The 16,287-nt window shown below is 34.3% G+C and overlaps 1 protein-coding gene across 1 annotated transcript in view; it reads left to right on the top strand.

The window, feature by feature from the left end:
- Window positions 1-7,627: 7,627 nt before the first annotated feature.
- LOC149797897 (uncharacterized) overlaps window positions 7,628-16,287 on the top strand; it is a 53,542-nt gene continuing 44,882 nt past the window's right edge. The window contains exons 1-2 of the mRNA XM_089962931.1: window positions 7,628-8,690; window positions 14,779-14,944. Of these exons, the coding sequence (XP_089819057.1) occupies window positions 7,668-8,690; window positions 14,779-14,944 (1,189 nt within the window). The 5' untranslated portion in view covers window positions 7,628-7,667. The remainder of the gene's footprint in view (window positions 8,691-14,778; window positions 14,945-16,287) is intronic.

The following is a 16,287-nucleotide window of genomic DNA, read 5'->3' on the forward strand; positions in this document are numbered from 1 at the left end:
AGCATTTCGGTATATCAAAACAGGTTAAGCACAGTAATACACCTTATGTAAAAAACAAACAAACATGGATTATACAGTCTGCCATCTTTTCCATGTATCTAGACACAATTTCCTATTCTAACCTACAGTGGAACACATTTAGGCTTGGTGTGGAATAAATTGTCTTACATTCTGATTCCGACAGCTTCTGCCTACTGTTGATGTTGTTGTGCTTTGTATACCTAGACTAAGATGTGCATGACAGTTCTTGTATCCAAGTAATAAAGATTGGATAATGGAGTTGATTACACACGCGAAGGACAGTATATAAACGTTGTTTTACCTTTCTACATAAACTCATAGCCATACGTATATTTCCCAATGTATTTCCCTCAGTCTCTTTAATAGCTGATTGACGGGCAGCTAAGTTCCAACAAAGGTTGTTATGAGTAGTTCAGATGTGACATTTTTGAAATCGCCATTTCAACAACGGTTTATATATACCCATAACTCAAAACAGCAATGTTCAGCTGGTTAAAAATGGATTAGCCATCTTAGTATCCCCTGTACAAGAACGTTTTTATTTATTCATCGGTTTAAACAGTAGTCCAATCCACGTGGCCCGTTGAGTTATTTCCTACTGCCTGCAACGACATCCAGAATTTGTAAAATAATTAATAATAAAGTTTTCCTTCACAGCAAGCCAGATTTGCTAAAAAAAATTAGATTGTTATTTCGTTTACTTCTTGTTACCAGCGTTTCAGCTGGCTACCTTTAATATAAGCGATTTCGCTATATGAAAAGTTTTCAGAGATGTGGCCCTTGGGCCAATGTAATAGTCCTCATATGGCCCTCGTGGAGATTTGAGTTTGACACACTTGGGTCAAATCATCTTCTTATCCCTGACTGAGAACGTTCTAAAACACCCGGCCATTTAAAGCCAACTTAAAGATACATTACCTTACATATGAGAACGTTTTAACACAAGTTGCAAATGGCATATACATCCTCATATCCCTGTACTGGAACGTACCTAGAACACTGATGCAGTTCAAAACCAGTTTCAACATCCTCACATCTCTATTTTTGCTTCGACCAAAGGAACCCTCTTGTTTCAAAGAAACAACGAGAAGATACCAAAACCACTGACAATTTCTAAATTCGAGTTCCTAGACCACAAATCGCTTCTCTTGACTTTTCACAAAGTAGTACACAAAACATTGGAATTTACGACGATAAAAATTTATCAAAGAGAAACAACTCTTAATGTGCTCGTTATGATTATATTTAGTAACATCCCTTTCATCTGGCATATGTAAATAAATTCAGCTTTACTGTTATTAGGTACATCTGAGAGATGTGTATATTAGTAACAAGCTACTTACGTGTACTGTGACTACAATTTCTTTACTGGTGAAAATTATGGACTTTGTAGTCTGAAATAAAGAATACTGTGACTACAGTTTCTTTACTGGTGAAAATTATGGACTTTATAGTCTGAAATAAAGAATTCTTATTCTTATTCTTATGGAAACTATACACTGTCTAGAGCAGACAGCTATCAAAATGGCTGTTCCCACGTGCTCGTTGTTATTGTTATTGTAGGGTTTAACGCCATTTTTCAGCACAAGATAGGCTATACATGGCGGCCAGTATAATTGGTGGAGGAAGAACCCTGGAAAACCCAGGGAAGAACCACCGACCCACGAGAAGCTACTGGCACCCACGTGCTCGTGACATGAGGCTTAGTTAGTGGAAAGTAGCAGCTGTTAAAACATGGAAAATTAATTTTGCGTTAGTAGACAATATCAGCTTCTGAAAGCACAATAAGTGAATTATAAAATATATCCATAAAATATCTAAAAAGTAAAATATTGTTTTAATCCAATTCAGCTTTGAAGTCAATCAAGCGAAAAGGACTGAGTGGAGCAAGCAGTCTTTCTCTGAAGAAAGGCTAAACTGTATACTCAATAATTCAAACTACATCGAGTAATCATACACCAAAGTAATGGGAATTAAAAGTCATTTTAATAGGGTATTTTACAAATAATCAAGATAAACAGTGAAGAAAATCTGGGAAATTCTAATTCTTTAACAATAAAACCGTATACATAGCGCGAAACTGTAAAGCCGAATTGTGGCAGTTCCATAGGAAGTAACCATAGTTGTGTTGTTTTTGTTGTTTGTTTTTTGTTCCTTTTAGATTCTTCCAATAAACGTTTTCTTTTAAAGAATCATTAAGAGAATGTTAATCTGTAAAGACGCTCAAAGAATGTTTTTAACTATGACTCCTTTCTTCAAAATGAGCATCGAAAAGAGTTTTGATGCTGTTAAAGATATTAGACAAAATGTATGCATTTAAATGAACTAGATACCTTTTGAATATAATTGGCAAAAACGATAGGAGAAAAAAAAACGGTGAAAGTATTTAGAAAAATTAACATCCCTAGCATCATTGTCCATTTTTATATGAAAAGTAGGCCACATAAAAAGCAAGTCAAAATACACGTACCTCGTCGACATGTTTAGATCAACATATGCCAATAAATAAACGGATAACGTACTAGAAACATGACACAGACTCTAGATGGCGTATACAAATCGTATGGCTAAAATACTGAGGCCGACACAAAATCTAGTGCACGTAAAACACGGAACACGACTAATACTATTCGGACAGATATGACGAATTGCTTTTATAACAAACCTTATCGCAGAGCGACTGCGGTCAAATAAAAAATGATGGCGAGTACAAAAGGTGAAGATCGACGTCATTCATTATATTCACATTATACCCATATGATAAATGTATGAATTCTATTACAAAACATTGGAAAACAAATACGGTCATTGAATGATACTATTGGAAACAGAAACAAATTGAATGTGCATCTATGCTGAAACAGTATAAATATACAGCCACATGAAGGATAATCTCTAGTTCTATGACACATGTGACAGCGTCTTCCAGTGTTTTTAAAGATGTGTTTGGAGTCAACTATGATATTGCTACCTGTAAAAATGTTTTGGGATTAATACTGCATAGTGGGATTAACACTGCATGGTGGGATTAATACTGTATGGTGGGATTAACGCTGCATGGTGGGATCTGGGGCCCCGAGTGGTCTAAAGCGCTCTCCGTTACGATCACTGCCATCTCACCTCTGTCTGCCTGGGTTCGAGTCTTGGATTCAGCCAATGTGGGTATGTGAGAAAGCTTGCCAGTAGCTTCTCGAGGGTCGGTGGTTCTTTCCGGGGATTTCCCGGGTTCTTCCTCCACCATTAAGACTGGCCGCCATGTATAGCCTATCGTGTGCTGAAAAATGGCGTTAAACCCACAACAACAACAATAACAATATGGTGGGATTAATAGTGCATGGTGGGATTAATACTGCATGGTGGGAATAACACTACATGGTGGGATTAATACTGCGTGGTGGGATTAACACTGCATGGTGAGATTAATACTGCATAGTGGGATTAACACTTATGGTGGGATTAACACTGCATGGTGGGATTAATGCTGTATGGTGGGATTAACACTATGGTGGGAGTAACACTGCATGGTGGGATTAACACTGCATGGTGGGATTAATACTGTATGGTGGGATTAACACTGCATGTGGGATTAATACTGCATGGTGGGATTAATGCATAGTGGGAACTGCATGGTGGGATTAATACTGCATGGTGCATATTTGATACAATGAAATGGTTGATTAAGGTATGCAGCCCCCTGTGTTATTATTTCATGCTTACTGGTATTTATCAACAACACATGGTGATACTGATGCCTGTTTTTGTTCTACCTCCTCTCGGTTCAAGCAATTTAATGTTCAGCCCAATTGTCAAATTATTATCATCCAGAGTGTATTTATGACTCTCGTCAACACTTTACACTATCCTCAGATTTTTCTTTGATCCCCACCACGCTAAGCAGTAAAATGTTTTTAATTGGCAAAGACTTTAATAACCACGAATAGAAACCATACTAGAGTAATATATTATTGATTTGATCATGGCACATACATCACATTTCTGGTTTCAAAAACGCACAAATTGTAGCAGATACAATAGATGCCTTTTTAGGTTTCAATATTAATAGCATTTTCATTATGTAGGTAGCAGTTAGAGCAAAACAGGGTATTTCGTGTGAAATTATGATGTACGTGTGTAATTATTTTGTATTGTTGTTGTTTGTTTGCGTGTTCTTTTTTCTTTTGTTGAATTTTTTTTCTTCCCAATTTTATTTATTTATCTATCAAAAATGTTATCGATGAATATTTGATATTACATTATTTGTACCATGTTAAAAATGTTGGGAGGTAAAGTGCGTGTGCAATCTGGACGTCGTTTGTGAACTAAGTGATAATGGGAGGATGAGCTACGATGTTTTTTCTTAGTCAATGGTTAATTGTAGCCACAATTATGTATTAAACATTCTTTAAACATAAACATTCTTTATAACATAATGTATATAAGTCTCTACTTCGCTACATTTGAAAACAGTTTTAAATGCTGCGCTGTATACATAGACACTGATGTTTATTATGTGTTCGACATTTTCTCATTTTATTTAGTAAATATTTTAGCTAACGTTAACGCAGACAAAATTCTTTTTCTAATACATTTCTGGTATAAAATTATGTCCAGACAAACAATTGCTGTCTCCATTAGAGAGATGTGTAGCTCGTACAGGCTGACGTTCTGTGTCCTCAATCCGCCTTTCTGCCGTTTTGTGTCCTCAATCCGCCTTTCTGCCGTTTTGCGTCCTCAATCCGCCTTTCTGCCGTTTTACGTTGGTTCATTATTGATTGCTAAATGCAACTTCTTCGACAACAATTTTTGCAAACTTTGCGAGATACATTTCTAAAACACATCACTACCAATCAAATAACAATGCTGTAGAATTTGCTTTATTTCTTTCACGTAATTTGGTTCAATCATCTTATGTTTCAGAATCTCCTTGTTATTTCTTTGAACGTTCGGGTTTGAATTATTGTGGACCTATTAAAGTTGTAATAAGTTATCAGGTGGAAGAATCAAGTAAAGAATATGTGCCAAATATAGGTAAAAAAGTCAATCATTGGTTAAATATGAAGATGAGTGTTTCCAGCACTACAAATTAGAACAACGAACCATTGACCAGAAGAAATAAGAAGCTGACTATAACAGAAGATTACTGATAAAAAGCGAAGAACTTTCATCTTCTACGAAAAAATTATATTCTGCTGAAACAAATTCAGAGATTATATAAATGATGAAAAGTTGTTAACTGAATATGTAATAACTGAAAATCGATGTTGAAATGTCCGGAAAACAGATGGAGAGTTAAATAAAAACTTCAGCAAAACTCGTGAGATATGAGGAAGCTACTCTATCATAACACTGCCTATGCTAGTCTGCAGCATGCGTGTTTCAAGTGCTCCATGCACTGCACTCTGCTATACGAATAGCAGAGTGCAATGCAGGAAGCATATGAAGCAGGGAACCAGACTATGCCTATGCTCCAGCAAAACACACACACACACACACACACACACACACACACACACACACACATATATAATCGCAATTAATACTTTGTTATCAAGATAATCTGAATTTTAAATAAATAAAATAAATATTTTATTTTCATTTATAAACTTAGTAGCACATTCTACATATATATCCTTCGGCTTTCTAAATATGTTATGACTGGTCAATCATTAATCATATTTATCACTTTATCAAATTTTCTGGGCTGTGTGTACTTCTTGCAGGTTATCATGAATATACTTTACAAAATAAAGAACAAATGTTTAAACCTAACAATCAGCAACAAAGAAAGGAGTAAATGTGGGGAACCTTCAATGTTAGAATATCAAGTAGATATTAAAGTTAAAAAGATGAAGTTTTTAGGTACATATCATGACACAATGAAAGTAAGAACTAGTTTTTTAATTAAATATTTATGAATAAGTTTAAATAAATATTATTCATTTAAATGTGCCAAACAAAGTAGCACATTCCACAGATCTGTATTCAGCTTTCTAAATTTTCGTTCCTTTTGTGTAAAGTCTCGCTTGACGCACAGTGCCGCCGACCTTTTGATGTCCACCACCGTTTCAGTTCACTGTATCGGTTAGCTTTGGCGCTGCTTTACATCATTTGGTCTTTTTGGGGACAGCTCAGCACGTCCAGCTTCCACTTGTTCTGGCTGCATAGTGACGCATAACGTATTGAACAAGGCACGGTAGCAGTGTTCAATAGGAAAATAAAGAGTATCGCGAAAACAGGGTCCATGCAGTACAGTATTTTTTCTCATATATAATTTCTAAATATTTTAATGTTTTTTTTACGCTTATGCCGAATTTCTTTATCATGTACTTTGTACTGTATCCAAGTAGTGCTAAATGAGAGGTATATATTCAAAACATTTTATTGGGGTTCTGTCAAATTTAAGATTAAGTTCAATACAATAACATAAGTGATATATACATATCTTACATTTATATCCTGAATTTTAATTGAAATAAAGAACATGAAAACGTAACGAAAATCGTGTTGTATAGTGATGTTTTTTGACCATCAATTTGCTGTAATAATTAAAGCAACTTGTTGTCATTTTTCAATTTACTTACTTTAATATCATTATTACAAAATATGCTGACTTTAAATTACTATGTAATCTTTGGTTACATGGAAGTGTTATTATCCTATATAGGTGTTAATAAATTAAATTTCTATTCAGAATCAGTATATTTCATATTTACTTTATAATAAGATTCAATGGTTGTGTTAATTAATATTTGCAAAGTTTTCAAGTTTACTGTTTCGAGCTTTTACTTGCAAGATATACTTTCCACGATAACATTAAAGTACGTTTTGAAACTGCGTTACTCATCAATATCCCTTTACATAATATTTATTTGGCAAATAATAAAGATTTGCATGAGGAATCGACAACAGCTATCAATCAGTTTTATACATTGTTGTTTGATAGCCCTGGAAGTAGGCCAAGCTAGAGTCATTTATGACAATTTTTAGAATATTGTTCAAAGATATTAATTCATACAATAACCTTAAGTTTTCTTTTCTGAGCGCACTGAAAATAAAATAAAAATTGTTTAAAATAATCTTAATGCAATAATAGTTCATATCCATTTTATTTTAACTTCTGCCAAAAAATTACGAAACACTATCTTATGTAAATTTAAGAGCTTCTAATCAACTTTCAATACTGTCTTATTCTATTTGAAAAAAAAAAATCATAAATCAGGTACGTTTGTCACATTGTTTTGCTTAATATGTTCGCATGGTCCTGATCAGCTCGTAATTTGGTCGCAATCTGCTACCGGCTAAACCTCCACCCCGCCTTTTTCGGCCTTTTTTAAAATAATTTTTAGATATTTTTAAATTTTTTTTTTTTTACTGCTCCCTGCGTCTCTTAAGATTCCGAAGAACCATCTGCATAGGAAGCGAAGAACCAACCCTGGAATAGTAGTCTGCTACCCAGGCCTCTGATGATGTTTGTGTGCGGTGCACCATGGGAGATAAGGGTCTCAGGTTAGCGTTCACAGAAACAAACTTCCGTCTGCTTTTGTTACAATAAAAACGATTGGATATTTAAATTGCGGGATTTTTAATTTGCGCTGTAATGGCTGCGCCCTTTATACAATTCTTTTTAGTCTTGAGACGTACTGTAAATGCCATCGATAATGACAACTTTCCAAGGAAAACTAGTCCTTCCAAATTGCAAAGACAGAGTCAAAGCGTCCGTAGAAATTTTTACATTTGATGTTGAAAAGAAAAACATACTCTCGTCGAATGAAATCAACCTACCGTCAAAACTGGAAATCATTGGAATTGACATTGTATTGGAATCCCTGACAGGAAAAACAATACCCATACTTTTATTAAAATCAAACAGGAGAAATCGAAAGCAGGATGAATGCATTTATTACATATTTACTCTTGATTTTTACTGTAGGCATGTTCTAGCTTTGAGGAAATTGGCAATTAACTACAATTTGCCACAATATTCTGCACATCCAAAGTCGGAGAGAACATTTCTGATTGATGGACCAGGGATAATATGGACATCGCTATGCCCGGATCATTTATGTATTGCAGTTCCATCTGCATCTGATCAGTGTGAGCTAACAGTATATCCTATTAATTGCAATGAAATTATTAAATTCCCGAATGAAGGACGCGTGCAACAGGTTATAAACAGTGTGAAAATTTTGTCAGTTTGCCTGATTAATAATGACTATATTATAATTGGTGTGCTTACAACAGGTGGTAGTGTGAGAGATTCAGTAGGGCGTCATACAGAGAAGCAGTCGGAACAATTCTTTGTCACTGAATTTGGAAAAGAAAGTGGTTCTTCGGAATCATGGGGATGTAAGCAGCTCAATCCATCATTGTTTCTTCCTCCAGATTATGCCAGTATAGTTACTTGCCTGAATGTTTTTAAAAGCAAAAGAAAATCTTCAGTAAACAATGCTAGCATCTGGCAAGTTTATGCTGGTACATCAGAAGGATATGTATTAGAGGTTATAGGTGGTCATTTAACACGATGTACAAGTCTTCCTAGTTCAGACATTTTCCTGGAAGCAAATCCCATTGACCACTTACATTTTCTCATTGACTGTAACCAAGAGATTTCACATGTTGTAGTAGAACAAGGACAAACAATTTCAGCAATTAGAACCTCAGATTTCAAGGTGAGAAGTTGGCTGAAACTTGCAGGCATGGGGCCAATTACGAATGTAATTGTAAACTTGCAGGCATGGGGCCAATTACGATTGTAGTTGTAATCAATTACATTGTGATCTATGATCATAATCATAGTCATTGATCTCAGACAGACTTGGGTTCAATTACATCGTAATTGAGTAATTACAATTAAATTACATTTGTAATTGTAATTGAACATCACTAGTATGGTGTAATTTTAAGTGTCTAGATTTGCATAATTGCTCAATTACAAGCCTGTTACAAAGCAAAGATAAATGTGATTTTTAATGCCAAACAAAGGATAAAAGTGAGAGAATATGCATATTTATGTTAGCTGCAAGGTGTTAGGCTAATAATATAGGAATTAATATAGAATAAGCAAGTAAGAAAACTATATAAACTTAGTTCACTGTGGGATTCGGACTTGGGCTTAATTACAATGTAATTGAGTAATTAATTATAATTACACTATTTCTAATTGAACATTACCAATATGGTGTAATTGGAATTGTAACTGACATCTACAAGCTCATTGTAATTGTCATTGACGAAAGTAATTGAACCTAAGTCATGTCTGATTTCAGAAGCTCTGTAATCATAATTGTCCTTAATTGGCAGTGTAATTGCTTAATATAATCATGACTACAACCAAACAATCACTTATTATATTCTTAATAATTGTAAGAATAATAAACACTTCCATAAACAAAAGACCATGAATGTTGACCATTACAGTAAGGAACGGATAACTTTAGATGGCTGATACACAACCTAATTTGTCTAAAATATAATTTATCCTATAATTTTGGGTGACCATTTGTAATTGTAATCATCCCCCTGTAATCATAATCATGGTTTCCAAATAAAGAGTAATCGTAATCATAATAATCAGTGCAAATCATAATCGAGTGTCAGTAATCAACCACAAGGCTGAAATACATTAATTTTCTCATTTATGTTCCCACTAAGTTGAATGTCACTAGTATTCCAGCTAGGCAGGTACAGGAGGGTGCGGCACACTGTGCCCCAGCTTTCCATGCCCTTAGTTTTCACACCTGTGACTATCTAATCATAGATATGATTATGATTGAGTGTTTCCCTTTATGCTGCAGAAAATTGATGCACACATTTTGTGGCCATGCATTTTTTTGTATGCAAAGGATTCACATAATGTGATCAGGATTTAATATTCAATGCTTTGGATGATTGATGGCACTGTGTACACTTCGCGCATAGGCATAGTCTGGTTCCCTGCTTCATATGCTTCCTGCATTGCACTCTGCTATTCGTATGGAGCACTTGAAACACGCATGATGCAGACTAGCATAGGCAGTGTTATGATAGAGTAGCTTCCTCATATCTCGCGAGCTGTCATGTGATTTCCAGCGAGCTCAGCAAGAAGTCATCTGGATGTTTAACCTCAATGCTTGTTGCACTAGAAAGTGATTTCCAGATTAAAATGGTGTGCACTAAGAATCATTAGCAAAGAAAGTGAAAGAAGCAGAACACAAAAAAGTAAATGTAGATCTAACTTTATTGGAAAATGGAGAAAATTATTCCCTTGAATGGAATACAGCACATCCATTGGGATTACCAGTGTGACTTCTGATCGCATGATTGCGAAGACTGTCGAAGTGAATAATCTTTTTGTGACAGGGTTTAAGAATTTAGAAAAATATGCCCTTGTTCTCCACAAGATATCTGGAGAACACATTATCACCTAAGACATTCTTCACATGGACAAAGTACAATGAAACCAATGATAGTATACATTTTATGACAGGCAGTAAATTAACTGCCATTTGGTTAAAATATTTATTTGGCTTTTTGTTTTGACTTATATGTAATGTGTTGGTCTATAATATTGCTACGAAAAGATTATAAGGAGACTATTAAAAGTATGACTTCAAACTAAAAAAAAAATGAACTAATAAAATTACTCTTTGAATGGACAGTGCATTTGTTTGTTAATTGTGCAGGTTGGTTTATTTGTATTTTTAGAGAGAGAGAGAAAGATAGTATCTTGTGCAAGCAGCAATATCTTTTTTCAAGCTGAAAAAGTATAGGAATGATGAAAATTTGTCAGTACATTTTTGACCCCCACATTTTTTATTTGACCCCTGGTTCTGACAACCAGACTTGATTTTTCTCAATTTTTAAAGTGGAATTCCTCTTTTCTCCTGACTTGAATCAGATTTTTCTTGATGTAGTCTGTTTTTTATATCATCTCAAATCCTGTTTTTAAAAAATGGTCTGTCCAGTTCCATTCTGCAACAACCCTTGCAAATTATTCATTCCATCTATTAATTAGCACACGACTCTTGTAAAGAGTATTCTGATTGGTCAAATGTTTAAATTCAGCCAAAGATCCTTCATGTAATCGAAACTGATGGCAATTGGAAATAAGAAGCATGCTTGCAAATCATGGCATCCCGCATTGTTGAGGGGGCACTCACCAGTTGTGTACTTTTGAGAGAGTGACATATGTAGGTGAAGTTGTTTGCATTTTGAAACATGCACAGTGGAGAGAATGTTGACATACCTCTATGCTACAATGATGTAATGTGGCTAACATTTCTTTGGATATTGTACTTATGGAAATTGTACATGATCTAAGCACACTGCTAACTAAAATGTCTGCTCCCTTACACTAAAAAAATCAGCCTGAATTAGTCTAAAGTACATTATCTTTAGCACCTATTAAACTAGGGAAAATGACTTTTGCCCAGCTAGACAATACCAGCTTCTGAAAGTACAGTGGATGAATTACAACTTATATAAAATGTAAAAATAAAAGTTATTGGCTCTTTTTTTTTTACAATTTACCTCTGGAGTAAGGCCATGTTGTATACTCTATGACCCATATTATACCCATCAATCATACACCAAAATAAAGGGAGTTAAAGGTTCTTTGAATTATACCTAAGATATACAAGGTCTTTTTTAAATAGCCACTATAATCAGTGAGGAAATCCGGGGAAATTCTTTATATTTAAAATTCTAACCCTATGCAAAATATGAAACTGTAGAGTGCCACCTTAATACAAATATGAAAATGCATGCAATTATTTTTCTTCTTTTCATATCATTATGTATGATGTTCTGAACAAAATGTTACATTGAAATTGATTTTATCCATGAAAATAAGCTAATTATGCTTATTTTGCTCTTGCTTACATAATATGCCTTGATACAGTATTGTGTGAGCAATGCCTTAATTATGGGGAAATTAGAAGTCTTAGAATTCAGGAATGAAGTCACCTTAAATTTAAAACTGTTACATTAAGTAAAAGAAATATATAGTGAAAAAATCCTCTCATTTATTTGCAATGAAATTAAAAAATAAATGATGACCAAGCAAATTTGCTTTCTGTCATATTAACAATAAGCAGATATTTTACACTTTGACCTTCCTGAACCGCATCTGTTACATCCCTTTTCAAAATGTAAATTTATTGGCGACATCTCAAGAATAATTTTGGCAAGTTTCACGTTCCTGCCTTTCGTCATAACATTGGTTGGCTATGTTGACAAAATGTAATGTGCTTTTTTCCAATAGCTCACTTGTCATCATGGAGGTGGTGGCCGGGGTTGTGTGAAACTGTCACTAATAAATATTGTTTTGTGGAGGAAAATATAGGATAGTTATTCAAAAAGAACTGTTTTGATGTGTGCAACTTAAACTTTTCAGCCATACAATAAAAAAATAAAAGATGAATCTTACAATAATAATACCTGTGTGCTCATTAAGGGGGCGCTCACTAGTTGTTATGTACTTTTGAGAGAGTGAAAAAGAAAGGTTAAAGAAATCTTTGCCAAAGCCACAAAAAGAGCTCAACTGGCATATCAACAGATTGTGTCCATTGGTGAAGAAGACAAGTGAATGTTTGGGATTATTTATATGTAGCTGATATACTTGGGTATTTATTTTTGCAGATTTGTTATGAAAAGAGAGAAGTATAATATATTTGCTGCAAAAATTGACAAATAATCATGACTTAATTATGATGTGAACACTGACATGCACATGAAATAACTTCAGCATCAATAGTATTGGAGAACAAATTCAGTTGATTATAAATATTGTGAAATTATTGAAGTAAATTTGAATGTTTTTGGTAAGTTTATTAGGTTATCAAATGATTATTTTGGTTTATTTTATGATCATAAGTTGTACCATTAGCAGTTTTTTATGATCTGGGGCCTTTGGCCTCGTGGACCCCTGGATCAGAGGCACTGCCTCTTGAAACCCTGTGGGGGGACCCAAACCCCCCTTAATTTGTTCAGCTTTTTTTTATGGAAGACCAAAATCACGTCTGGACACCAAGGTTTTTCTTATACACCCCTGGGGGATACACTGATTTATGGGAAAGTGCATTAAAAGAGGTGGCTGTGAACTTAAAATTCCTGAATTGGCAGGGGTTTGCTCAAGGATGAGCAGAAAAATTTACTACAGTAATACCTCGACATTCACGAGGTTAGGTTCCAGAACCAGTCGCGGATCAGGAGTAATCGCGAATGTTTGGTACGAGTCACTAAAAATGCTAATAAATGCTTATTTCTAGGGTTTAAACCCTAAATATGACCCAAATCATACTCCCAAAGCACTTTAATTTCATTTAAAAGTTAGCTTAATACATTACCCTTAAAAAGAGAAATCAATGGTTGACGTAAAAATAGAGTACAGTATCGCCTAATGGGTATTTGCCACACTAGCGCATTTACAATACGGTACATGTATACTAATATTACCCCTATACTAATTCATTGGCTGCCGTTTTCTTTTGCAGTCACAGTAAGGTAAAACCAAGTAACAAATGGGACTGTAAACTTAATGACTGACGTTTTCTTTGTCATTGTCAGGAAGGTAAACTAGGTAAACTTCATATGTCACAGAAGTCATATAACGAAGGTACAATTCAATAAAATAAAGAAAACACGTACGTAGAGGGTACCAATGAAAATTTCGCGAATCTGTGAATTCGCAAATCCAGAAACGTGGATGCACGAGGTATTACTGTATTACTTGCAATGAAATTATGACATCAGTGATTTACAAAGAGAACATTATTTTATTTTTTTTAATTGTGATTATGCTGTCTATTGTTGTGTCATGAATTAAATGTCACAAATTTTTGAAAAAGGAAATCTTGTTGTGGATCAACAATAACGCTTGAATATGTCAAGATTTATGTGCAAAAGGCAGTGATGTAAATCAAATTTTTTGTAATATATACATATAATTTGTTTCAAAACCTATTTGAGTAATGCTTTTAATGATTATTCGGAGGCTAATTATGTTGAAAATAAATTTAACTTGTTCAGAAAATCATTAGAGAAAGCATTTTATTGACAATTATTCCCAACATGAATATAAAACGAGGATTCAACTATTCAACAACCTTCACCCCCACCCCCTTATTGTTAAGTCCAGCTGGGACAGCATCCTCTTAAAATTTTCACAGGACCAAAGGTAACTTGCACCCTTGTTTAAACTGCAGTGTAATATGTTTTTGGACTCCGTTGTGTATGAGTTATCCAGTGAGAGGTGTTTGTGGTATTTATACTCAACTTCTTAAATATGAAAGTGGGAAAGGAAGTTGTTTGTTTTGTAGCCAGGGACAGGTGATATATAATTCTTAAAACTAAAGTTTATCTGACTGGCCCATAATATTTTGTGACATTTACATATTAATAAAATAATATTCAAGAGTGTACTGCATATGAAACTCCATGAAGAGAAACCAAATATTTTTGATTGCATAATGGAAGAGCACTGGATGAAGGTTTGATTAAAATTAGAACATCCTGTTGTTGATCGTAAGAAACCATTCATCACAGGAGAGTGAACTACAGAAGAGTTGGTTTAGGAAAGTTTCACAGTATTTCACCAAGCATTGGGTACATCATTGGAGATATTGTTTAACTGTATATATGCATCATGATCATCATCATACAATTTATTCATTACTTTAAGAGAATGAGGAATTTAAACAAAAATAAAGCACAAACCATTTTGATAAAGTTTTCTAGTGATACGTTTTGGCACAAGATTATTTTCGTCTTTTTTTCTAGGTCCATGAGCAGTGGTCAAATATTCATCATGTCTTTGTGGATGACTTCCTTCAAAAGCATTTCCCACAAGTTCTGCTAATTCAAGGGGCAAATTTGAAGGAATCCTCCTGGATTTTGACAGACCTCAGTTCTCATCTACTTCACAGTCAACATGGAAGCACATACAGTAATTTGACTTACATTTATTTAAACAAGATTTAGAAAAACCAAATCAAATGATGTGTAGTACATAATACATTTCAGTACCAATAAGATATCTAGTGTCACTGATAGGTCTGGAAAAAAGGTAAGAATGCCATGCCATTTTAATGTGGGTTGTGAGACCCATGAAAGTGAAATGAATTATAAGTGAGGCTTCTTACAACAAAGTACCTTTCCAAAAGGCTTTGTCAGAAAAAATGCATGTCACATGCAAAGCAACACAAACTGTGCCAATTTTAATGGAGTTCTTGATGATGTCTATGTTGTGTATGGAGCTCTATTGTATAAATATTCCAAACACAGTTTATGTTGCATGATCATTGTCAAGCAAAGGGCAAAATAATTTTGTGTGGACTGCTTGACTTTGTCTTGAAAACATGCCAAGGGTAGCATTAAGTTACCTTGCTCTTTGTTAAGTTGTAGTCTATAGTTACAGTGCCCATATTTTATCTGTTTGACCAAAGATTTAATACCACTGTAGTTGATATTATGTTATCCTACCTGTCCCAGGGACTTAAATTTTTAGGAAGAAGTGACTTGTCCTTTTGGAGAGAACAGGGAGCAGTAGAGCTGAACAGGGAGAAGTGAGAGCAAAGCAGTAAATGCAGTGTGTATGTGTGTATTGTTTTCATTCACTTGAATTATGCCCTCTATTTCCCAGTATGCATATTTGCATTTAACATTGGTTTTAAGCAATATTTTATTTACAAGTATTATGAGTCTATGCTCTTAAAATAAGTAACAGAAAAGAGTGAAGACAACAAGCTTTGTAAAATGTAACAAATAGTTTATTATTTTCCTAGACTACAAAGTAAACAAAAATAAGAAAAAGGAACTTAAGGTATTGCAAATTAAATCCAAATTGTAATCCAAGAATTAAACATAAGTCCTATCAATGAAAAGTTCCAAGTGAATCACAGTTAAAATCCAAGATGGAAGGCAATGATATATGCAATAGTCAGCATTGTACTGATGTGTCAACAGTCTCTTGTTAAATCACACAAAATATTATTCCAGTATTTTAATTCTGTATAAATTCCAGTAAAAATCTTTGTCCAAGAATTATCATAACACTTCAGTATTTCCAGGGAAAACAATCACTCAGAATTAAAATTTTGAAGAAAAAAATATCAGCCCTAAACCTGGACACAACATAAAACAACTCAACTTCTCAAGTGTTAAGTCATGCCTGACTGAATTCTTATCATATCATCAGTTATAAGACTAACTAAAATGCAGACCGTTCTGGTGGCCTAGTTAGAGCATCTGCCTCAGATGCAGGATGTCATGGGTTCGATCCCTGGCCAA

This window comes from Sinohyriopsis cumingii, chromosome 6, assembly GCF_028554795.1.
Source record: "Sinohyriopsis cumingii isolate HCF-2022 chromosome 6, ASM2855479v2, whole genome shotgun sequence".
Taxonomy (NCBI): Eukaryota; Metazoa; Mollusca; class Bivalvia; order Unionida; family Unionidae; genus Sinohyriopsis; species Sinohyriopsis cumingii.